This window comes from Camelina sativa, chromosome 4 (genome assembly GCF_000633955.1).
Source record: "Camelina sativa cultivar DH55 chromosome 4, Cs, whole genome shotgun sequence".
Classification (NCBI taxonomy): domain Eukaryota; kingdom Viridiplantae; phylum Streptophyta; class Magnoliopsida; order Brassicales; family Brassicaceae; genus Camelina; species Camelina sativa.
The window spans coordinates 12,211,548-12,238,267 of record NC_025688.1 but is presented as its reverse complement, the minus strand read 5'-3'; the positions used below and the strand labels follow the sequence as shown (position 1 = coordinate 12,238,267).

Here is a 26,720-nt window from a genome sequence, read left to right as displayed (position 1 = left end):
TCGGTTAACTGATTGTGCATGAAACACGATCCAAGGGTAACCAACACTTGAGTCCTTTCATTGACAACATCGACAGACCAAGGTTACTCCGTCAACAACAAGTACCACAACCGCAACCAACAACAATTGAGGAGGCTATGAATAATCAGAATGGTCCAACAGCTCCTCAAGAAAGGACCAACATAGGAGCAGGAGATTCTCCATCTACTCACACTCAAAGATATAGCATTGTGCCACCTTCTGTTCAAAACAATAACTTTGAGATCAAGAGTAGTCTCATCCAGATGATACAGAGCAACAAGTTTCATGGACAGCCAATAGAGGACCCATTGGACCATCTGGATGAGTTTGATAGGCTCTGTAGCCTAACCAAGATAAATGGAGTTAGTGAAGATGGGTTCAAACTCCGGCTTTTCCCATTTTCTTTGGGAGACAAAGCACACATCTGGGAGAAATCACTTCCCAAGGAGTCCATCACCACTTGGGAAGAATGCAAAAAGGCGTTCCTCGCCAAATTCTTCTCCCACTCCAGAATCACAAGGCTGCGAAATGACATCTCCAGCTTTGTTCAGAAGAGCAATGAGACGTTCAGTGAAGCTTGGAAACGTTTCAAGGGATACACAAGCAGATGCCCTCATCATAGCTTCAGCAATGCTTCATTGCTAAGTACATTGTACCAAGGTGTAGTCTCTAAGATCAGGATGTTTCTGGACAACGCTAGTAATGGTTACTTCCTCAATAAGGATGTTGTGAAGGTTGGGATATAGTGGAGAACTTGGCTCAATCTAATGGGCATTACAATGAGGAGTATGATCGCACTATACAATCTTTTGGCAAGGATGATGCTAATTACAAGAGAGACATGAAAGCCCTCAATGACAAATTGGACAAACTCCTCAACCAGCAGCAGCATGTCCATGCCATCTCAGAGAAAGACCAGTTTCAGCAACAAGATGGGGAGAGTGCTCAGCTAGAGGATGTGAACTACATCAACAATCAAGGATGTTACAACAAAGGGTACAACAACTACAAACCGAACCCGAATCTGTCATACCGTAACCCGAATGTTGCGAATCCTCAAGACCAAATCTACCCATCCGCAGTCCAAGGGAACCAAGGCCAGCAAAAGCCTTTTGTCTAATACAATCAAGGTTATGCTCCTAAGTAGCAGTATTCTTGTAATTACCACCAACCAATTGCCCCACCTGGATTCCTACCACAGCAAGGCCCGCATAACCAATCTCAAGAAGGTGACCTACGCAGCCTAATTCAGCAGATGATATAAAATCAAGCATCGGCCGCTATGGACAATGCAAAATGGTTTGCGGAGATGAGCAACAAGATGGATTCTGGGTACAATGACCTGAATGCCAAGTATGATTCTCTCAACACTAAGTTGAGATACCTAGAAGGCCAACACAACACCCAACCACCTCCAAAACTCAACCATCTTCCAGGTAAAGCTGTTCAGAACCCAAAAGATTATGCCACTGCTCAGGCCATCTTTCTTGATCATGATTTTGAGGACTACCTCACTGAGGACAATGATGTTCAAGATGGGGAGGATATGGATCACTATGGGATGTATGAGCACCAGTACTACATATCCGAGTATGAACCCGATCCCTAACTCAAGGAGAGTGATCGAGCTTATAACCGAGCACAGGTTCAAGAATCGCAAACCAATGCACCACCCGAGGCTGAACCTAATGACATACCCAATGAAGGTGATCGGATTATACATCGGGTGGATGTTCAGATGATAGATCAACCTCAACTTCCTCAAGATGAGGAAGGGGAATTAGAGAAAAGGTTCAGAGCTGCTCTTGACATCCAATTAGAAGCGCTTGCAGAACGTATGTCCAAACAAAAAAACTCCACCTCCTAAGCTCTTGCCACCACACGAACTTCGAGAACAAATCATCAAGGAGACAGCTCAGCTGGAGATTGAAGTAAAGGAAACTGTCAAAGAGATTGGGAATGCAATTCTGAGGAGTGAAGTGTGTTTAGATCCTGAACTGCGAATTGAGGAGAAATTGGAGGATCGCGGATCTTTTACTTTGCCATGTTCAATAGGCCTTCGGATTTTCAATAAATGCTTGTGCGACTTGGGAGCTTCAGTCAGCATCATGTCACTATCAGTTGCCAACAAGATGGGTTTCAGCAATTTTAAACCAAGTAGCCTGTATTTGGTTATAGCTGACAGAACAATCAGACACCCCATTGGTATACTGGAAAACTTACCTCTCAGGATTGGAAGAGTGGAAGTTCCTACTGATCTCATGATCCTTGATATGGATAAGGAACCAGACGATCCACTGATCCTAGGAAGACCGTTCTTGGCAACGGTAGGAGCAGTAATAGATGGAATTTGACATCAAGGAAGGAATTAAAAAGCCAGCCATTGATGGTCAAGCTTTCTCCACCGAGGCCAAACAAAGAGGAATCAAGCATCAAGCTAATATTACATTTGTTGTGGAACCAGGACAAGACCAGAAAAATCGGTTGAACCAGTCTGTTTTAGTGGAGAGGATTCCAGAACCTCTCCCTCCAAAAAACCATGCTTGAAGAGCATGAAGAGTCAAACTAAGTGACTTAAAACAAGCTCACTTGAGAGGAAATCCCAAAGGTATCATTTATTTTCTTTTAATTTCATTTTATTTATTTTGTCTTATTTTAGATTTTTACAATAATTTATTTCTATAAGTTTACATATATTTATATATATCTTAAAAGAAAAAGAAAAAGATGGTAAAAGGAAATTTTGGGGAACCCGAGGCTCTACCCGAATCCGTACCCGACGCGCCTAATCGTGTTCCCACTCGGGCGGCGAGTGGAGTCCGAATTTCACAAAACCCTAGCCCACTCTCGGTGAAACCCTAGCGGTAACCCCTTCCATTTAAAGAGGACCAACCCCTTCTTCCCCGAGACTAAATCGATAAGTGATCAAAACTCTTTAACTTCCATCTTCTTATTTTTCCTTTCTCTCAAACTCGAGTGCTTTAAGGTTTTCGGGAACTAACCCTATTAATCTCGAGTTTAGATTCTTCTCTTTTCAAGGATTCAACAATAGCTCCCAAGATGAGGACTTACCAAAATAAGGAGACAAGATCAACCTCCGCCGTTGCTAGAACCGGAGGTGACGGCGTGGATGCTCGCGATTCCTAGGGAGAAGGAGACGGTTCACGTTCCCAACCGCCGAGTGGATGCTTCCAATCCCCAACCCGATGCTCAACCCGATCCGTCATCTGAGCAGGTACTCGAGCAGCCGATCGTGTAGACACCCGAGTTCGCTCTCCTAGCTCAGTAGTGGTTGCAATCCGCCGATCTCCTCCACGTAGGGACCTGTCTACGTCTGAGAGAACCATCTCTGACCCAATGGAGGTCGATTCTGATGCCGAAGGAGGAGAACCGGAGGAGAACCAAACCTCACCGTTGAGGAGCAGAGCCACAGTTGCATGAGGAAAGAGACCTGCGTCTGGAAAAACTGAAGAAGTAGCTGAGAGAGCAGCGGAAGAAGAAGATCGAGACACAGAGGGTGAGAGTCACGACCACGAAGAGGTGCAGAGAGAACGCACACGATTGGCATCGAGGCGGCTGAAGCAAAGAGAGGTGGAGACTCCGGCCAAGCTTGTCAAGGTCCTCCGCAAGATGAGCTTCGTTGGTACCCGCTACCCCCACAGCGAAACGATGAAACAGTTTGAAATCGCAAGAGATGTCAAGTTTCTCTTCGACAAGTGCCACTTGGGCCAGATAATGCGAACCAAACTCGAAGCTTATGAGGAGGAGACGTTTCACTTCCTTTCTATGTTGCGGTTACACTACTTAGAAGACCACCCGACCCTGCTACCGGATGGGGGGATCGGGTTCATCACCTTCTCCGTGCGCAACAAGGAGTACCGACTCACCTTCAAGGAGATGGAGGAGTTGTATGGTTTCAAGGCTGGTAGTGGAGAAAACATGGAAGTGAGCAAAGAGGAGATGAAATCCCTGTGGCTGACAATAGGTGATAAGCTTCCCTACAAGTCCGCAAGCTCCAAATCTGCTCAAATAAGGAGCCCTGCTTTGAGGTATTTTCATAAGTCCCTAGCCTGCACTCTATTTGCTAGGAAGGAAATTGGGAATGTGAATGATCATGAGCTCCAACTGCTAGACATAGCCTTGTGTGGAATCTTGGATAATGCTAGGGATGGTAGACCGCTAGTAGGGGATGTTGCGGATACAAGTTTGGTCTTTGTCTTGCTTGATCAGTTCCTATATCTGAAATCTTGGGCAATGAAAACCGAGAGGCGAGAGGGAGCTGGAGAGATCTCCATAGGAGGTTTGTTCACACCAATTTTGGTAGCTTGTGATGTGCCCCTGAAGGGAGTGGTACATGAGTCGAGATGGCTAGACATCGACTACCTCACATTGGCGAGATTTTTGGCTTATGAGAAGCCAAATGACATGTCACTCTTCAAATTCGTTCATCCAGCAGTCGGAGCTACTCAAATGATTTTGCCCAATATCGTGTGCACAAAAATCCAGCTAGGGGAGAACATAGACTTCATGCCGCCATTGGAGGAGTTGTACAACCCTGAGGGGGAATCAGAGGCTGAAGAGAGAGAGCCAGCTGGACAGAGTCAAGGAGGTGATTCAGAGGATTATGATTTTGAGGAGTATGTTTGCTCTCAAAAGCAACCGGTTGGAGTAAGAGAAGCTCACAAAAGAATCGGGTGGTTGAAGAGGATGAACAAGTTCTTAACAAAGAAGGTAAAAGACCTCACTGGCACACTAAAGGTGATGGGAGGACAGATCAAGGAGTTGCAAGACAAGGCAAGTTGTGCCTCAGCTCCCACTTCAGCATCTGCACCCACATGGACGGGGAGGAGTGGACTACTAGGAGGAATCCGAGGATTGGCACCTCCAGAGCCTTATAGGGCGTCATCCTACGAGCCCCAAGCAGAGGAGGCTGTTACCAGACCCGATAGGTCCCAAAGAAGCCACTCAGATGCCTATCCGACACCTCACCCGACAGGGTACACGATGTCATACCCGATGCCACCATCAAGCACACATCTATGTGAATACTCAGGTCCTTTCCCTCTGACCTACCATATGCCATATTTGATGCCCTACCCGATGAGCTACGCGATGCTGGTCCGAGAAAGTCGTCCGTGCACATAATCGAGCTCTCTGATGAGCGAATCCCGGCGCCTGCTGAAGCCGGTGACGATCTTGGGTACACGTTGGCGATCATAGAGGCTGCCACAACCTCTTTCTTCACCAACCCATGAGGTACCACTTTCATCCAAACCATTGTTTATACCATTGCATTTTCTTTCATTTTCATTGTGTATTCTCATATTTCTTTTTCAGACTTTTATTTACACAAGGGACTGTGTAATTTAAGTTTGGGGGAGGGTCTGAGAATGTATATAACATTGTGTTTTATTTTCTTATTCTCTTATTTTAAATTTTTGCATACTAGTTTTATTCATTTGAGTCTGCATCTATTTGCATAAAAAACCCAACAAATTTGAAAAATTAAAAAAAAAAAAAAAAAGTGTTCATGTAGTTGCATATGCATTTTAGGGGACAATGATTAAAACCACCTTGTTTAAAATCACACCTTAGGATTGAAGCTATAGCCCATAATCACAGTTCATTGTTGCTAGATCATTCTTTGGAAAAAAATGAAAAATCCTTGTTTAAAACCTTGTATCTTTTGAAAGCTTCCTCCACTTGTGTGAAACTTGCTCTAGCATTGCATCATCTCTATATTATTGGACTTCACCTGAACTTAAATTATCTTGTTTATGGAATTTGAATGCTTGCTCATGGTAACTCTAAACTCGGGTTAACACTCCATTGTTGCCAATCTTTTCGTTTAACCCGATTTCTTTTTCCCTACCCTTGAACCCAAACCTTTCTTTCAAGCCTTGTTGTGAATTGTTGAGTGAGGCCTTTTCATTGTGCTATAGGTTGTGAAACCTTGAGAGTATTGAGAACGACAAAGAACTGGCTCTTGATTTAGCTAAGTTAGAATCATTTGGACTAGCTAATAGAATCGGTTTTGAAAGATAGGTGGTTAGCATGATTATTTGGGGTTGGGCTAAGGAATAAAAGAGAAATTAAAGAAGAGAAAGTCCCTAAGATTCGGTTTAATTGGGTCTAAGTCTCTAAGTAAAAAAAAAAAAGAGAAAGATCTTGTTATAGTCTCCTAGAAAAAGAAAAAAAAATAATAGTATGGGTATATTATTAGGAGTTTAGGAAAGAAAAAAAAAAGAAAAAAAAAGAGCTAGATGTTTAAAGTTTAAACCTTAGGGATTGTAAAAAAAAAGGAGTTAAGACCAAGGTTGTGGGTAGTTTTATTCTAGGGTGTTGGATAAAAAGAAAGTAAATGAGAAAAGGGGTAGATCATCAAGAGTTAAGCTTTGTATGCCTCAATTGTTCTCAATCTTAGATAGTTTTTACAACTGTCTAGCATTCCTTCTTTTGAGAGTAAGCATAGAACAATATTTGTAAGTATGTTGATTGATCTTAGCACCGTTAAACTATCTTTAAGGACTATAGCTTGAATCCTTTGTTTAGCAAAAAAAGGTTATGAGTCCCCATTTTTAAACTTTATCCTCCTACTTCCTTGCTAAAGGACTAGCAAGATTTAATTTTGGGGGTGTGATAACTCTCTACATGTTTTAGGCATCATTTTTTGTCCATATTTTGCATTATATATATATCCTAACCTTAGCATTTTTAGGTCATTAACTGTAGGAATTTGCATTTATGCCATTTAGGGTGTTGCATTCTTGCATTTGTGCATTTTGGATGAAAATAGGTGCTTTAGAGCCTAAAATGGGAAGAAACAAGGACAAATCCAAGCATGTACCCGAAGGAGCTATTGAGCAGGAAGAACAGTCCAAACCTCAACCCGATCAAGGAGGATCTAAGATCAGGAAGAACAACCCGAAGACCTACCCGAGGAACAACCCGACCTTATCCTTGTGCACCCCGTCGAGCAGACCCTCGGGCAGGACTGAGCAGCTAGGTTAAAAGGGTTTCCATATATAAATCCCCCTCTTCTTCCTTTCGCCCTAGCACGCCGCAGACCCTCAGAATAGAGAGCGAGAGCTTCTGGAAGAGAAACTGAGCGACTAAAACTCTTTTTCCACTTTGTTAAGATTCAGTTTTCATTTCTTTTGCTATTCTTTCTAGTTTTCAATTTTGTACTCTTCTACTTTTATTATATTTCAATACAATGCAATTCTCGCTTATTTGTGTTTTTATGCTTTCTTCCATGAGATCTGAGTAGTGAAATAAAGTTTCTAGGGATGGGATAGACAAATAAATGTTCTTGATCAGTTAGGATGTCTTAGCTTGAATGTTTATTTTATATAAATTTCCTTCTAGATTGATGTTCTTAATGCTATTTTCAGACCGAGAGGTTGAGACTAGATCTAGGGTGTATTGCCATCGACATATATTGTTGAAATGCTTGAATCAATCAATGCTAGAGATTTACTCACTTAGCCGAAGAGATTAGATGTGTAAGGAGTTTATTGAATGAATCGGTTTGTAATGCATGCTTGGTCATGTTTCTCCAACGAGAGTTGGGTAGGGGAGTGACCAAGGTTGATTACTTCTATCACGAGAGTGTTTTAGCAAGATTTAAGAGATTCATTGTCTAGGAAATATTTGTTTGAGGCATGTAGGACATCACATATTGGTCAGGAACGCTTAGGAGTCGATTACCCCATCCTTAGGAGCTTTCACATCTTGATTGTTTACGTTTTTATTCATAACTCGACCCCTTACCCGAACTGGTACTCGATCATCAACTTTGTGTATACCTTCGAGCTGTTCATACTTTTCTTCCTGACCCGATCTCTCCACCCGATCATGTACTCGAATGCTTGCATCGAATGCTTAGGTCGTGTGGTTCTTGTTTATTTATTTTCTTTTACTTGTTTTAGGATTGTTAGATAAAACTCCAATTATTGCTTGGCTTGACTTGCTTGCTTCTGATCATATCTTATCTGCTAGCATAACAACCATTTGGATTGATAACCCTTTGTACTGCAATTGCATAGGAAGTTGATACCCTGGGTGAAAATCATGTTATCAGTAAGTAAGGCGTAACGGCGATAAGGCTTTCGCACTCCTAATTGTGATCTTGTCTTCATTGGATGTGTTGACTGAGAGCTTTGGTTCTCCCTTTGATCAGTAAGAATCATTGCAGTTTTTTGTTGATATTGTGTCTGTATTTTCATGGGACTTTGATCTGGTTGGTGGAACAGGAGCATCATCGCCAATAGGGACAGACTCATTGCTTGTCATACACTCAATGCAGTCTTGAACCACTGCAGGATTTTCATTGGAAAGTGTAGAAACAGGTGATTGTCATGAAGGAGCTAATGTTATGGGAGCTGATATAGACGTTCTGCGACTCAAAGGAGGAAAATCATCATCAGAAAACAGATTTTGACTTCGTCCAGGGGGTGAAGGAGCTTGACTCTGAGCAGACGGTGTTTCATGAAACTGGAAGCTTTGTTGCCATGATTGCAGAAGCTTTGATCCTCCTTCGTTATGAAAATGTTGATATACATCAGAGAATGGAAACTCAGTTTCATTGAATAGAACATGTCGACTGATATAGATACTTCTTGTAGGTTGATATAAACACCTATAGCCTTTGTATTTGATGTTGTATCCCAAGAAAACACATCGGAGGGACCTTGGATAAAATTTGTTTACAGCATAGTCCTTGAGAGTTGGATAGCAAGTGCAGCCAAATGTCCTCAAAGTTGTGTAATTTGGAGGGGCTTGATGGAGCTTCTAATTGGAATTTTGATTTTCAGCTAGAGCTGTAGTAGGAAGAATATTACTCAGGAAATTTTCTGTAAAGAAAGCTTCAACTCAAAATTTCTGAGGAACTTTGATGTTAAAAATCATGGAAAGATCCAGTTCAGTAATATGTCTTTGTTTCCTCTCTGCAAGACCATTCTGCTGAGGAGTGTAGGGCAAGAAATGAGTTGATGTATTCCACATTGACTCAGATGATTGAGAAATGATTTGTTTGTGAACTCACCACCACCATCACAATAAAACATTTTAATTTTGCAGCTAAACTGATTTTCAACAAGCTTCTAAAAGTTGCAGAATATAGAATAAAAATCTGATTTATTTTTCAATGGATAAAAATCTAGACCAATTGTCAATCAGGATTACATAATATCTGAAGCCTTGACCATATGTAACATGAGGAGGACCCCAAAGATCACAATGAATCCTTTCTAACAGCCTAGTTGCAACAAACTGAGAATCTGAAAAAGGAAGATGACTACTTTTCCCAAAATGGCATCCCTCACATATCTGCTTGGTACTTTTATTGATAACAATGGCTTTATTCTTCACTAACTACTCTAGGATCTTGTTGTTAGGATGTCCAAGACGTATATACCACACCTCATCAGACGTTGCATGTTGTCTTGATGAGTAGAATGTTTGGAACGGTGAATCCTTGCGCGTATACAATCCATTATGATGTGGACCCAGATTGAGAAGCTTCTTTGTTGCCTTATCCTTAATAAGAACCTCAACAGCATCAAACTCAATGATCTCTTGAAAGCTTAGAAACAGACAACAAGGATTTTGCAATACTAGGAACTACTATAATATCTTTAAATGGTAGATTACCTGATGTCGTTGGTAGAATAACAGAATCAGTGTGTGTGATAGGCAAGAAGTTTCCATCTCCAAACATGATACAAGGAACTACTACCAGCGTATTGAAGTGATTGCTGCAACTGACCCGGAGAACTAGTGACATTCGCGGTAGCACCACTGTCTGTAACCCACTCGTGACCTCCTTGATCTATGACATCAGTGATACGCAGGACAGCTAAAGCTGTAGGGAGTGGTGGTGACTGATAGGTGTTGTCAAAGTGATGTCAACATTTAAACGCTGCATGTCCTTCTTTTCCACAAATCTAACATACAGATCTGTTATCAGCAGAGTACTCTGAGGAACCCGAGGAGGAAGAAATTTGTTGATGAAATCATCTACCTCTGGTGGAGTATCCGCCTCTATTATTGTAGGAAGAACCATCGAATCGATGAGTATTAAACGCCAAGTGAGGTGTAACATTTGTTTTTTCCTTCTAAGACATGAGGCGGTCGTGATATGCAGTTAGACGAGGAATCACATCATCAAGAGTAGGCGACAGAGTAGCATCCAAGGTACCCTCAATCAAAGTTTTAATCGGTTCCTACTCACGACTTAGACCATTTAGAGCAGCAAGTATTTTTATTCTCTCACTAACAGGACTTCCTACAGAGGCAAGTTGCTCACAAACACTCTTAAGATCTTTCAAGTAATCTAGCATAGGTTGCTCTTTCTTTTCAGTATTTTGCAACTTCCGTTGTAGACCAAACAACCTAGCAGACGAGACCTTATTAAAGTGACCATCCAGGAAATTTCATACCTCTTAAGATGTTGTTGTGTTGATCGGTGAGGCTATCTTCTGTCAGCGAACCACGAAGCCAAGCTCTGACAACTTGGTCTAACCGGATCTAGGCATGGTAGGGTTGATTGGGAGTGTTTTCGGCGTTGGTAGCAGAAGCGGGATGCGGAGTGGAGCCACTGATGAACCCTAGGAGCCCTTGACCACTTAGAAACAACTCGAATTGAGACTTCCAGAGCAAATAATTTCTCTCTGTAAGCTTAACCGTGACACAATTTGCGATGTTTAACACTGGTTGTGAATAGAGCTCAGTGGACAACGCCATGGCTATGATACCATATGGAGAACTAAGATAATGTGAAGAAATTTCTTTTAGTTTCTTATTGGATACTCTCTTAAGTTTATACAAAGATGATAGGACTCTATTTATACATAGGACTAAGACAATGTAACCCTAATCATTTGAACACTTGTAATCATCATAAAGGAGATTGGGGGCATCAAATGTATTTTTCGTCTCTATATGCAGTCTTTTGTGACAGCTCATTGTTTTTGCTTTAGCAACAACTTGATTGCAGGTTGCTTCTTTCGTTGCTTCTTTCTTCTTATCCAACCATTGTTATGTAGCAGGTTTGTTGGGCTTCGTCATTTGAATATTATTGGGGTTCATCAAATCCATATTCTTATTCTTCAAAATTTCTGTTTCCGAAACATGTTTTGACTGTTTCTCCCTTATCGAGAGAAGGAAGATAAAGAAATGCAACGATATATATATATTTTTTTTAATGAGTTCACCAACCACTACTCAACACGATACTGCCTCTTAGAGATTCTTAAACATCTTAAACAAAAGAAAACTCTTATTATTTTCATCATTTTTGATTTAATTTTAATCAAAAAAGAAAGAGTAAAAACCTTAGCTATAAACCTCTGTTAGAAAAGCTCTTATCTACTACGGTTATTATTCTTTTTTGTGGACAAATTGTCTTCCACCTTTCTAGCGACAAAACATTAGGAGATATAGCTAACTTACTTTACTCATAGCATCATAGCATTACTTTGTTATTGAAAACAAAATACGATAAATATATTTGCACACAAAGACAGTTGAGAATATGAAAGATCCTCTAAAAATGGATACGGTTGTGTTTGATATTGATGACCCACCAAAAGGTTCATATATGGTGGCTAATGGACCAATTGTCGATAGAAATTTTCATTTGAAAATATTTAAACTAAATGGACCCACACGGTTTCTAGCAAAATATGTGCGAAATATTATATTACAAAATGTAGAATACCCATAAAAGCCAACTCTCTAACAGTTTTGATATTGCTGAAGGTTTATCACAATTCTCAAAGGAAATCGTTGTAACACCTGACAGTAGACAACCCACTCATTGTTAGTACAATTACTAAAGTGATTTGTACTAATTAAAGTGATTTGTACTAATAATATTTATGTTTTACCATCAAAAATTCAAATTTACATATTACATACTATTAACAACAAAAATTTCTCAAGAACAAAAAAAAGAAAAAATAAATAATTAATTATTTATCGATGTCTAGTTTCTACCGTTATATTTATTATTGTATCTAAGTATACTATTTTTTTTTATAATGTGTTTTTTGTTTCTTTTTAAACCAGATATCCTCTTTTCTGATTTCAGTAAAACTTGAGTATTGGGTATTTTGTTCCGGTGATTGAATAAAAATTAAATTAAGAAATATTTTAGGTGGAATTGTGTTGCAGATTTCTTTCTTAAATTATTTCTTACTTCATTATGGAAGCTAAAAGGTAAAAAAAAATCAAAACTTTGCGGAGTGTTTTGGGAGGATGGTGGGAGAGTGATAATTGTCTTAGTTTCCAATCCTATTTACAACACAGAAAAATAATTTAGCTACTCTGGTTTTGAACCTAAAGAGACTATGAACTGAATGTCCAAAATCTTTGATTACGCAAGAAATACAAAAATCCAACCCGAGCAGTTTTGCACTCCCAAATTGCCAGACAAATACACTTACATTCCTTAAAAGGTAAATAATGCAAACCCATCCTTTTCACACTGAAAGTATATATCAAAACTATATATTTTTTACGTACCATCACATCCAATTAGATAATAACATAGGAGTGAATTATTCCATTATATAAACAGTAACCGCTTTACTCAAAGTGTCAGTCAAAGTGTCAAAGGTATAAAACATTATACACATATATTCTATAGAGGTACAATATGATTCTCTTAAAGGCATTTCTACAGAATCGATACCTCTTTAACTGCTAAAACGGTTGGTTTTATTTCGTTTGATATTTATAGTTAAGATTCCTACAAACTATGTTTCACTACTTATCAGGAATTTTTACTTTAAGAAAGAACATCATGGGAAATTATTGGCCGACAAAATATGCAATTGGTTTGCCTTGTTATCGTGATTAAGGGATTTAATTAGAAAGAAAAATGCGCGAATAGAAAAAAGTTGTTTAATGATTCATTATATTGAATAAAATGGACGCAAAGCATGTCTCGTTACGCATTCATACAACAAGTTCCCATTTATGTGGCTTCGAACACAAACCTTAACCCAATAAGTGTGAATAATCTAATGTTTGTCAAATTGGCAACACGATCATATTCATTGCGCGTTACTGAGGATTGGATAATGTGGGCCTTCGTGTATTTATAGACATTTTCATGTGTATATAAAAGTGGAACTAAAATGATTTGTCTATCAAAGGTTTTAAAAAAAATAGAATTATTGTTACTCTTCTCACTCTTATTTGATTTGTCTAGAGGCATAATTTGTTAAAAGTGATGAATGTGTATTTTTTAAGGAGAAAGTATTGTATACATGAGAAAATGATTTGTATTGCTGCGGACGTACGTGACTACTGACTACAGTAAGAAGTTACAGACTAATAAGTAATGACAGGAGAGCACGCACCGAGAAAACAAACTTAGGAACATTCTTCATTCATCGTTTGCTAATGCTAGTCCAAAACAAATTAGACCTAGGCAAACTGCTATGACAATGATTGGTATAAGGTCGCTGCGACTACTTTCGACGATCAAAAATAAAGAAGTAAATGTGATAAAAATGCGGTAAAAAATTAAGAAAGGTGTCGTAGCATCTCTTTTTATAGATGTTATTTGTGTAGTTGGTGTCGCCAGGAAATAAGACGACTAATGTACTGGTCGCTCGACTACTTTCACGAGAAGCTGGTGTTACTCTTTATATACTGTTACGTATTTATAGTTATGTTGCTAAGTATTAGCCAATCCGAACCACAGTCAGGAAATAAGACGACTAATGTACTGGTCGCTCGACTACTTTCACGAGAAGCTGGTGTTACTCTTTATATACTGTTACGTATTTATAGTTATGTTGCTAAGTATTAGCCAATCCGAACCACAGTCAGGAAATAAGACGACTAATGTACTGGTCGCTCGACTACTTTCACGAGAAGCTGGTGTTACTCTTTATATACTGTTACGTATTTATAGTTATGTTGCTAAGTATTAGCCAATCCGAACCACAGTCAGGAAATAAGACGACTAATGTACTGGTCGCTCGACTACTTTCACGAGAAGCTGGTGTTACTCTTTATATACTGTTACGTATTTATAGTTATGTTGCTAAGTATTAGCCAATCCGAACCACAGTCAATTATCACATAAAAATGGTTTTACTAGAGGTTGTAGCTATTCGCAGCAAAATTTGACTTTTATATTTGGACCCTAATTTCCCAAAAACTTATTTTTATATTAGGCAATCCAAGGTAAATATTTGTATTATACAGGGGGCTTTATGAAAATTATGTTTTAATATAGATTAGACAAAAATATATATACTTTATGAAGTTTTTTAAAATGTGTGCAAAGACTTAAAATAATTACATTTTTATATAATTATGTTTTAACATAAATTAGAAGAAAAAAATTATGTAGTTAATTATAAGTGTGAAATAGCTTAAAATAATTACTTTCAATGAAAATATTCTTCTATTTTTTATAAATTATTATTTACTGTTAAAGCCTATATTTCAATGTAATCATCATAACTAATAAAACAATTATCATGTGATACCCATTAATATGACCATCATGATTGTAATTATTATGATGTTAACACTTGCCCCAAAAACCAAAAATAGAGATATTATTTTCCTTACTTACTTCCACTTCCAGTGAAAGTTTATGTTTCTTCTTCTTACCTTTCATTTCCAGGAAAAGTGGGCATTAATTAACCCTTTTATCGACCCAAAATGACCTCCAAAAAACATTAAAAGATGGGAGGTCTCAGACACTTGAAGAACGTTAATATCCTTTTTATAATTTATTTTTGTATGTGAAATATTTCTAAGTAATTATATCATTCACAAATAATATATTGCTGAAAGTTATAAAAGAATTTGTTAAAAATACTCTTTTTGGGATATCTTTTTCAAAATACCTTTTTTTTGAACATTTTTATTTTTACCCTCTTTTACATAATTTCAATATGTTAAATTGATTTTTAGATATTTTTTTTTTAGATTATGGTTCTCATTTTGCATTTAGGATATAGTTTTGAGAGGTTAGGGTTTAGAATTTAGTGATTTTATTCAAGGGGTATTTTGAAAATCCCTCAAGTTATATTTTAGATACGTATAACACAATAACAATTAAATGTAAAAATGTTCAACAAAATATATAAAAAAAGATTAATTGTTTATTTGTTCCTATATTCTAATTACTAGTAAAAAAAAAAAGCTAATGAAATGTATAGTCGATCTTAATCTGGCTTGATCCATCGCGTCCATCTCTCAACATTTTATAACCTAAATTTGGATAAAAATAGTTAGAAAGTTGGTTGACCACGGTAAAATCATTTCTAGCCAGAATTTTATATTGAAAAATGTAAACTTTAAAGGCTATTACATTATTAGAGTTCTATGGTTATTTGCTTTATATAAGATTTGGCTTCGAGGATTTTCGACTAACTACCGTCAAAACGATTCCAAAAAGAGAAAATATTACTGAATACCTTTTTAGAACTTTTATTTAGTAAATTTCTATTTTCAAACTTTTGTTTAGATATACTAAGTACCAAAGTGAAATTTGGGAGCCAAGACGTGACTGGTGTGGAGATTCATAATTGAAAAGTGATTCCATAAACCTTTTATAGATATTGGTGGAAAATGTTTACTTACCAGCTTCTTTTGCTAACAATGGAATCCACGTCATATTTGATTCTGTGCGTTTATAAATTAACATCCATACACATATAAGCTGGATACAAAGACAATGCATAAATCCTTGAAATATGATCAAATTACAGTTTCATATGATTTAGTCATATTTTTCTTAAATTTCAAAATGTATACCTACGATAATACATGTTTCCTTCATTTAGACAAAGCCAGTGACTTTCTCTGTGTTGGGGCTGCATGCACATGACTTTTGAAGGCAAAAAAAAAAACCATGAATATATGGTCCAAAGTTTACCAGAAATGTCTACGTTGAACACTTTCTTTGTAAAGCTAGATATGTATATGTGAATTATAATAATATTTTCTTTACAAAAATATTTATTTAGTATCACCGTATGACTACTATGAATTTGCAAAATAATCAAATGAGATCTTCCAATCTTTTTGAGATCTTCCTATCATATAAAACTCATTTCATAACATCATACATAAGTTGTGGAAAACAAAAAACAAATATATCCTACAAACTTGTGATATAAGTGCAAAAATCTAAGAAGACATAGTTCACGAATCACGTTTGAATGATCATGATCAACGAACTTGAGACGGTGTAGCTGACTTATGCAGTAAACAAATATTTCTTATATTATAATAATATCTTAAGAGGAGAAAAGTAAAACTAAAGCAATGTGAAACAGTGTAAGTCCACTTAGATTATAAAAGATGACTCTGCCTAGATCTTTTGTGACCTCGATTTAAATATATAGAAATCAAGAATCATGTACAAATATATGTAATATATCCCAAGAAATGTATTTAGTACTCTTTTCGATCGAATGCTCACTTTGTTTTGCCCAAGAATACCAAACAATTGTTCCTTTTAAAATTAAGTTAGAAAATTATAACAAAGCTCGTACGTTTACTACGTAGTCGAATAGTTTATACATGCAAGTATCGTCGCCGTATCACAATTCGGATTCAAGTAAAGAAAGTGCATGAAAAAAAAAAGTGCATGATCAAGGTCCAAAAACTTTCTACAAACACATAATGAAATGCATATATTTTGTACGTACAAAAACATGCCAAGACAAGCAAATGTTGAATATAGCATTCGGCTCCCGTTCTTCTCGGTATAGACTTGTGTAGTGTGAAATGGGTGTAAATGTCAAAGACATGACTCTCGTAAAACTTGTTTCGTCTTTGGGTAAAAAGACAAGAAAATGCTGTTGTATCCATTGACAACACGAAAGAAGAAAACAAAAATACTAGAAGAAAGTGAGACCCAGCAAGTACCTAAACTACGGCATTGGTCATTGCACCAAACGTCCAAACTCCAAACCCTTGAGATGCTATTGCTTACTAGTACTTATAGCCACAGTAAATAAATAGTTCGATCACTGTAACAATTTGGAAAAAGGAAAAAAGACTTCTGTTTTTTTGTTTTCTTTGTTGGTAATTTGGTTATCAAAAATTCTACGATTTCATTTCACAATTTTAACTGACCTTTATATATTTAAATTCTACAATTTATCCCGTATATTCCGGTCCANGTAAACTACGGCATTGGTCATTGCACCAAACCCTTGAGATGCTATTGCTTACTAGTACTTATAGTAGCCACAGTAAATAAATAGTTCGATCACTGTAACTATTTGGAAAAAGGAAAAAAGACGTCTGTTTTTTGTTTTCTTTGTTGGTAATTTGGTTATCAAAAATTCTACTATTTCATTTCAAAATTTTAGGTGGGGTTATTGGTTCTATGATTTTAATGGATTTGGAAATCCAAATAAAAATCATGTGTTATTCAATCATTGATTTTAAAATACTTATCAAAATTCTGTGTTATTGGTTATATGATTTACAAATACTTTTAAAAATCTCATGTTATTCATTTAATGATTTGTTTTTGGATTTCAAAATCCACATTATGTTTTAAATGGATTTACATGAATTTGAAAGTGTAAAATAGAAAGATTCAAATCCAAGGATAAAACATGTTATTTCGAAATCCATATGTTTTGATTTCCATTATTTACAATTCTATATGGAATTACAAATCACATCTCCAATAACACCTCCTGATATATTTAAATTCTACAATTTATGCCGTATATTCCGTCCAAAATATAAGCCGACTAAATCAAAATATGAATCACCAATTATTATTAAATATTTTATTTGAAGGGACATTAATTTTCTTACCGTATATGTTTTGCTTTTAGTTTCAGCATTTTTTTTTCAAAATAAAATTATTCTGAGGATTTGAATAGTAAATATGGAAAATACTACAATTTTTTGGTCATGAAAACTACAATTTATTTTAAATTCAATTTTATTAGACTAACTATGTAGCGCAACTTTAAAATAGTACTGTAATAAACCCAATAATTTTTTTAATTTACATTATCAGTTATATGAATTTGAAACTCGATTAATGACATAATCACGACGACACTGAACAAACTATTAAATTACATGTTCCGTTTGTAATGTCTGCGATTTATATATAGAGTTATGTTGTTTGTTATTTATTGTTATTTAAATTTTTTTAATAAAATTGATATAAATCTATAATCTTTAATCTGAGATCATTTATTTAAATGAAAAATATATTAGTAAACCATACTTTGTAATAAGTGATATCAGGTTATATTATAGTACAACTTTTTCTATATATTAATAAACCTAATGAATATAATAGTAATACTGGTAAAAAAAGAATATAATATTAATAGAAAATTGTTGGGTGGGGTTTCCAACTTTGTAGAAAATATATTGGATACTAAAGGTGAAAAAGATGTTGAAAGCTCTCTCTATATGACAGGCACACACAGGCATCTGCTTCCTTTAAACAGTTTATGAAGTTTCTTCACTACTTTATAATAACTCTCTCTTCCTCTCACTTACTCCTTCCATAGAAGTAAAACTCTTCACTAAACCCATTCTCTGTTCTTCTCTCCTCATACTTGTTAACATAATCTAACCATCTCTTAGTTTAGCTTGGAACATGGACCAAAGCAATGCTCTTCTTAGCTGGGCTTACTTCTCTCAGGGAAAGGTAAAGACTTTTTTTTTTTTACTCTGTTTCCTCTGTTTTGTTGTTTCTTTTAGAAACAGTAGTGATGGTTTCTTCCATTGTGTTTACTGTTCTGCTTAGATCTACGCATAATGTGTGTCCAAAAATCATAACTTTTCTTGTGATCTTCTTCTTTGTTTTGTGTAATCAAAACCCTAAACTTTGACTCAATTCCTGAGTTTTTTAGTCAAGTTTCATACTTTGTAACTGGGTTTGACTATAATGCTTTAATGGGTTTCGAATTACACTTGCTCGAGACTTTGATACATTCACCAGTTTCTTAGCTTGATTCTGCGTAATGGGTGTTCTTAATTTCAGTATTTAAGCTTAAATTTCGCATTTTTGTATGTAAATTAGTCTGAAAAGACAAGACTTTTGGGAAACAAAACCCTAATTTAGACATGAATCTGCATGTTCTGTATGTAAATTAGATGTAAAAAAGACAAGATTTTTTGGAAATTTTGTGTCTGCGCTCGTCATTTGTTGCTAAAATCCCTAATTTTGATATGATATCTGTAAACAAATGCTCAAATTAGGGGTTTCTCTGTATCTCTGTTGATTGTTTGTGTTTTTTTTGCTGTTGAATTGTTTAGACAACGGAAGAGTTAAGACAGACTCTTGTGTACACGACACTGGAGCTAGAACAAACGAAGCTGGTGGCTCAAGAGGAACTAAGGAAGAGAGATGAACAACTGATCCAACTTGAAGATGTTTTAACCAAAACCCTCAAAGAAAGAGACGAAGCTCTTGAGAAATGTCATCACCTCCTCATCAACAATCTCTTACTTCAACAGAAACAGCAGCAGAATCAGAAGAAACAGGAACACATCACTCCTCCTTTATCTGGAGCTTCAAGCATTATTGAAGACGAGCAAGTTCAGCCGCAGCCTCAGCTTAACTCTAACAAGAGCTTTTCGTCTTCTGACACCGAAGAAAGCATCATGTCACCATCAGTGATCGATCCGGTGATGATGAACCAACAGATTGAAGTGTCAGGAGATGAGATGATGGCTACATTGTTGCCTGAAAAGCCACTTCCTGAAAAGGGGAAACTCTTACAAGCTGTTATCAAGGCAGGTCCGTTGCTTCAGACACTTCTCTTAGCTGGTCCTCTGCCTCAATGGCGCCACCCGCCTCCTCCACTTGAGACCTCTGAGATCCCTCCAGTCACCGTCCCACCACCGCAGTTTCAGAACAGTGGTTGTGGCAACTCCAACAAGAAAAGGGCATTCTCCTCAATCTCAGATGAAACTTACTCAGAAACTAAGTATCAGAAAGTTCTTCTCCATTAACTCAGACATTACGCCGGGCCGAGCTTGCTACTGATCTTTTTCTCCTTACTCAACAAAGTACTAATATATAGTCTTCTAATATACAATATACAGATCAGTATTAGTCTCACTTACGGTTTCTAGTGAGAGTGATCTTTTTTAGTCAGTTTGTTGTAGATAGAGCTTGATTTTGAATTTGTGGAGAGTGAATCTGATCCATTTAGGGTTTAGATTTAGAGAGTGATGGGAATGAAACTCCCCCTGGTTTAACAACTCAAAACTTAAACATGAGTTTTTTTACCAAGTGTGAGAGTTTTGCTATTTGCATTTCTTTGGTTTTGCTTATTGATTTTTTTGTTTTGTTTCCTAAACCCAATTTCACATCCATGTTTTGGCTCCACGAATGTATTGGGATGTTTTGTTTTTCCATTTGTTATCATCTATGTTCATTTCCCTTGGTGTAGAATACTAAAGATCTAATGGAAATGTGATTGTGTTTTAGTGAACCAATGTGATGTATGTTTAAAGTTTAAATCAAAGACTTAAAAAGAGGTCTATGTTTTGTGGGTGTTTAATTGATTTGGAAAAAGTATATTCATAACACAAAAAGGTTTAATTTAAGGTATTTTAGTGCCATGTTAAATAGTATTATTTTTTTCAATGAAGATGGGTGAGAAGTGGGAACCGAAAAGTCGAAGGGTAAGCCAACAACCAGAAAGGATTTGATGTTTTTTGGTTGGAGTCCGGGTGGGTCCTGAAGATCTAAAACCGGATCTTCTGTCGTATTTGCTAAAATATTAATCGCATGGGCCTCTCCTAATTTTTATTTATTTATGAGACTTATGAGTTATGATATATAAAACCATTTAACCATCTATATATATATTTTGTGAAACATTTATAAAATAAATCTTCAAGTTGACACTTATTTACAAACATATCAATGAAATTAAATAATTAATTTAATAAATAAATTAATTCTATTTATATTTAATTTTTTTATAGAAACTAATTATTTTAAAATTTAACAAACATAATTATAAATGTATATAAATTTTATTTTTTTATTTTATAAGGAGGTGAGTGAAGAGGTATTATTCTTTAAAAATTTGAAAAAGTGATTTGATAAAAAGTGACTTTTAGCCTCACATATTATATTTTACTTTTACGGGTTTCGTATCATGAGTTTTTACAGATTAAAAATCTTTGAACATGTTGCGTGATCCGCCTAGCATGACGGATTTAGACTATAGAACCAACACTAAAACTATTAGTTTATTTCATATACTATAGATTTGTAATCATAGTTTGGAAAATTAACTTATAAATTATTTAGTATAGGAACTACAAAATATTACACATACTGATATACTACAACACATTCTTAATATTCCAAAAAAAAAATTGTATACACATAAAAATATACACTAACATACTATATAGGTATATACCTCTGTTTAATTATAGAAAACAAAACTAAATGTTTTAAAATTTTATATTTTATCTAATAACAAATTTAATGTAATTAGGTATAAACTGCATAAAACGTAAGAAGAAGAAAAACATTCTAAACAAATTTATAAATTAATTAGATAAAATTTAATTAATTGGAAATTTAAAAACTAAATAAATTAAAAATATTATAAAAAAATACATTAATTTATAATTTAATCCCGCGGTGTACCGCGGGTGAAAACCTAGTGTTTGAATACAAAATAGAAATCGATTATCGAAATTTGGATATAATTGTAAAATGTTTTGAGTTGGTTCGTTCGTTAGAAACAAATTTTCCAGAAGTTAAATTAGACACATAATAGTTTTGTTTTTGTAACAATGAATGGTGTGTTGTTTTTTAATAGAATTTTTGATGTTTAATTAGTAAATAAACCTGTCGAATTTGGCCAGAAATGGAACAACAAATCTATGTATACATTTTTTTTATGTACATTTTGGGTTTTACCATTTTATTTGTACTTATTTACAAAGTTAATCCCTAATTTTTTTTCAAAAATACCATTATTTCAGATTTTGTTTCCTAAATATTTTACATTCCATTTTCAACTAAAAAGAAATACAGAAAATTAAATATAGAACCAGAAACTATGATATATTTAACCATACTTTCTATTGTGTTTTGAAGATATTTTATCTTTGAATTTTTTGCAACTAAATAAAACAACAATTTGATTCCCATTTTGTTTTCCAATGAGCTTTGATTCTTAACGTAAGAACAATTTCGATTCACATTTATTTAAATATTATAATTAATATATATATAAAAACTTAATAAAATTTTAAAATATTACGAATACGTAAAATTTTTAAAAGTTTAAAATACTATATAATATGGTTATATAGTAGATGTGTTATAGAGAATACATGTTGGAATTAATAAAATATCATTAAATTTATACTAACACGGGCTAAATCATCATTTTAATATTTGTTAACACTAGTAATATTAGAATATTTGACATATAAAATTATGTTGATTTAACTAAAATTATGTAAAATAATTAAATCATTAGGAAAAATGTGACTTAATCATAGCGTATAAATGACTCGTTATATATTTAGATCCTTATTTTTTGTTATAATAATTAAAAATTAAAATAAGACCTCAAATACTAAAAACTAAATATAACAAACAAATGGTCATGAAGTATATTACGGGATAAAAAATTAATATAAACATTTAGCCGCACAAAAGTCCGGAAAATTTAGTTATTCTTCTATTTGCAAAACATCCAATATTTAACAAACAAATATAATATAAAATACAAATTATATACACGTGGCGTGGTGTACTGTAAGTTAAAATCTAGTAGTGAAACAGAAACTTAATAAATTAATTTTTTTAACCAATCAGTAGAGACAAAAATTTGTTCAAGTACTTACTCTTATCACTTTTGTTTTCATTATATAGATAGATAGTTAGATCCAAAAATGCTTTAACATATAGAAAAATAGTTATACATATAAGTTGTAACTAATTGAAGAGGAACGACAGTGCTCAAAGAAATTTACATGCGTACCATCATAAGTATTGTGACGGTCAATTCACTTGTGCTATGATTGTGGTATCATATACTTAAAAAAAAACTCGATAACATACTCTTATGTATGTAATTAAATAATATATTTTCATGTACTAATGGTTATGATTTATTATACGTAAGGGAAAAGTTAAGAGTGGTTATATTATATAGATTGTATACTCTCTATTAATTGGTCTTTTCCTTAAAGCAAAAGGCCAAATAGGTTGGTGTTGCTTACAAATTATTTCAAGACTACTAAATTACTTTATTTCTTTTTTTCAGACAAGAAAATTTTCGATTGTACGAGAAAATCTTGTTTTTCTTTTCTTTTGAAGCCCTACAAAGTCATGATTATGCTTATTTATTCTTTTAATAACATTAACGACTTACTAAAAGGAAAATAATACGCATATAAGTAGGTGTATATGTATGGTTTATTTTTGTTTATAAATAATACATTTAATGTTAGAGATCACTGGAAGATGTATAGAGATCACTTTCAGAAACAAGGAACTGAATCCACTTACGCAAGATGCAGTTTCTCATATCTCAACTCAAGAAACAGAATGTAAAATATAAAAAAATATAAAAAAGTTCTGTCCTCAACTATTTGGACTTGATTTACTGATACATCCCAAGAAGGATAAATAATCACATATTTGCATACTATTGTGCACTAAGAATGTGTTCTAACTTGGTATTCTATTACCTTGAGAAACATCCCATATGGTGAAAGATGAGCTGTCATATGAGGCTGATGCTAAATATGTGAAAATAGGTCAAGGAAATACAGGATGGACAAAGTTAGGGACTCATGTGATGCAAAGTTTATAAAAGATCCATGAAAATCCAAATACTTTCCCAACAAATGCCTACATGAGATTCAGTTTGATAAACTACTATGGTAATTGAAATGATCTTGAAAACATGTGCAGTTAACTAACAACACCAAAATGAAGTAAAGCGAAACAGTTGTAGCAGAAAACTTTTTAAAAAATATCTTCCACAGGGTCTCCATGAGAGAGAACTAATTTTCTCATCATTATGACCCTGAAGAAAGTCAACCAAAATCCAGCGAGTTCTAGATCCTCTAGATAGACTTCCCCTCAAAGCGGAACCACCGGATCTAACCAATGCCATATTACCTGGATAGGAAGCAGCCCATATGCATATTCTTCCCCTGTTTCATGGAACAAATGTCACAGTAGAATCAAACTTAGTTATCTATGAAACTAGCTATTCTAGAAAGTAGACAGTATCAGAAGGTCAATAATACACACTAACAGGCTACAGCCAGGGATTTCCCACCATTTGGTCTCCACTCAAAGGGCTTTAACACTTCTCTAGGAATCACTTGTCAAAATGCAAGGTTCTTTCTCATCTATTCAAAAGAAGAATATGAAACTGTATGCACACTCCTGCACATATCATCATCTGTCAATGCAAAATCAAAATCTTTCCATATAATGAGATATATACAAGCGTTTCAGGTAGAAACAACTACTTGACATGATACAATGTGCATAAACATTTCTCTTGTGTAGCAAGATACAAATAGACAACGACTTCACAACAACTTCAGCGAATATGGTTCACATGAGAAAATGGCTCAGCATGTACTGCTTTTTTTGGCATCCTCTGGTACTCCAAATACATTCCAAAACATCAGTCTCTCGTCTGCTGCTGCAGAAGCTACAGTATAACCATTTGGACTCTGGGCCCTATATAGAACATGTGATGTGTGACCATTGAGCTCAGTCATTTTCACCATAGATGGGTACTTCCAAAGTGTAAGCTGGTTCTGAGTAAACCCATGTGAGCTAAGCAACTATCTTTCCTTGTTGCTTCATATCAAAAAACAAACTTGAGAGCCAGTTTCTACCGTGTTCAAGCAAGCTCCTGTCCTAGTATTCCAGAACTTTATTCTCCCATCTCTCACCGCCACCAGTTGCAGGCAAATTCGTTTGGAAAGGGCACCAAGCAAGAGCTTTAACTGCAGATGTGTGCTCTACAAGCCTGTGCAGCCATAGAGAGCTAGAACGGTCCCATATATTAACCACATTGTCGTTGCCACCACTTGCTAAATGCTGTCCAGATCCTGGCCACTTCAACCCACAAACTTCTAAAGTGTGACCCTTGTAAGCTTTCACAACGTGTGAACTAACCCGTACATCATTGTTGATGATCTTCCCATCCATTCCTCCCGTTGTCAAGATATGATCGTTCCATGCCAATGATCCTACTCTAGACTCGTGAGTCGTGACCACACTCCAACGTTCTCACTCTACGACTATCAGCACAAATGCACAACCCAAATCTGGACTTTAGAGCTGTTACGCCCAACTGCAAGATAACGACCATCTTGTGCCCAGTTGATACTTGTGACAGGTCCCTTATCTTCATCAACTATCACAAGCTCAGTAGTATGATGCAATGCTATGGCTAAAACATTATCACTGCCCCAGTCAAGTAAGTTGAGGTAAAAGTCATCCGCCAAGTCAGGTACATCCAAGGCTGTTGGTAAAGAAACAGAGTGATGGCTGTTAAGAGTTCCCACTAGGGCTTAAGGTTTGTTCCTAAAAGCAATAATCCGAGTGCGATTTAGATCCATCGTCTCAGCCAAATGTTTCTCATATGCTTCTCTTGATGGTGAACTTACCTTTGTTGCATGATCTTTCCCGTTTCGTCTATTCAAAGTCCAAATCCATGGCTGATCTATTTGGTATAAATCTGTCAAGCTGGTGAGAAAACACATAAAAAAAAATCGATCAGTACAATTCATCATCAAAACATGAAATTAATTGGAACGAAGACATTAATGTTTAGAGAAATCGATGTTATTAAAGCAACGCAAGATCAAAACCCTAAATCCCGAAGAATAGAACAAAGCCCAAAAGATTGAAACCCTAATTTTTAACAACACTTACATTTCTTTCGACGTGTCCTTGCGGAGAAAGGATCTTTGAATAGGACATCGAGCCTGTGCCTTCAAGTAAGAAGAAGAGTTCAAACCTGTATCCATTATACAAAAATCACAAAAGAAAAAAATCGAGAAACAAGAACGAATGTATGTAGCGATTGGTTAAGGGTTAGAGAATATCTAAAAATAGAAACGAAACTAGTGGAATCATACTATTAATTATTAGTTGGGGAGTACACTTAAAAATAAAATAAAAAAGTTTGAAAAACGAAATTCCATATAATGCCTTTTTTATTAAAAAATTCTGGAGAACAATAAAAGGGTAAATTTAGAATTAAAAACGCGCGGACCTTGGGTACGACCCGGTGTATGTGTATTCGGATTATGATTAACTGTATCAGATGAAAGGTATTAAACGTGGAACCAAACAGCTATACCGTGTTAAAGAATAAAGCACGTGTACATTAACTGCCGATTGACCATCCCTTTATTCCATTAAAGAAAAAAAAATCAATTAGTCCAATAAAGAAATCAGAATCAAATGTGGGACCCTAAATATTTGGACTTGTCCATAACTAAGGATGTTAAAATGGTAAACCCACCTCATTTAAACCCATCCCATTTAAATATAAACCCATTTAAACCCATATATATTTGAAACTCATTTAACCATATATATTTAAACATATATTACCCTATTTAACCTATTAAACCCATTTAAGTATATAATTTTGGTGATAATGTGTAATTTTGGCGGTAGACCATTTTTATAACAA

General features: G+C 35.4%; 1 protein-coding gene and 1 long non-coding RNA gene across 2 annotated transcripts; one reads left to right on the top strand and one right to left on the bottom strand.

The window, feature by feature from the left end:
* On the top strand, window positions 18,426-20,496 carry LOC104780344. The gene is made up of 2 exons (XM_010504842.1): window positions 18,426-18,697; window positions 19,309-20,496. Exons 1-2 carry the CDS (start codon window positions 18,647-18,649, stop codon window positions 20,005-20,007), a joined length of 750 nt encoding a protein of 249 aa, XP_010503144.1. The 5' UTR covers window positions 18,426-18,646; the 3' UTR covers window positions 20,008-20,496.
* LOC104780343 lies at window positions 24,506-26,167 on the bottom strand. Its single transcript, XR_766707.1, has 3 exons — window positions 25,952-26,167; window positions 25,684-25,762; window positions 24,506-25,600 (listed from the first exon to the last, which is right to left on the bottom strand). It is a non-coding gene; the product is annotated as an uncharacterized LOC104780343 (long non-coding RNA).

Coding starts and splice junctions, on each gene's coding strand:
- LOC104780344 (XM_010504842.1), top strand. CDS start 18,647: ATGGACCAAAGCAATGCTCTTCTTAGCTGGGCTTACTTCTCTCAGGGA. Junction 18,698..19,308: donor CTTACTTCTCTCAGGGAAAG/GTAAAGACTTTT, acceptor TGAATTGTTTAG/ACAACGGAAGAGTTAAGACA.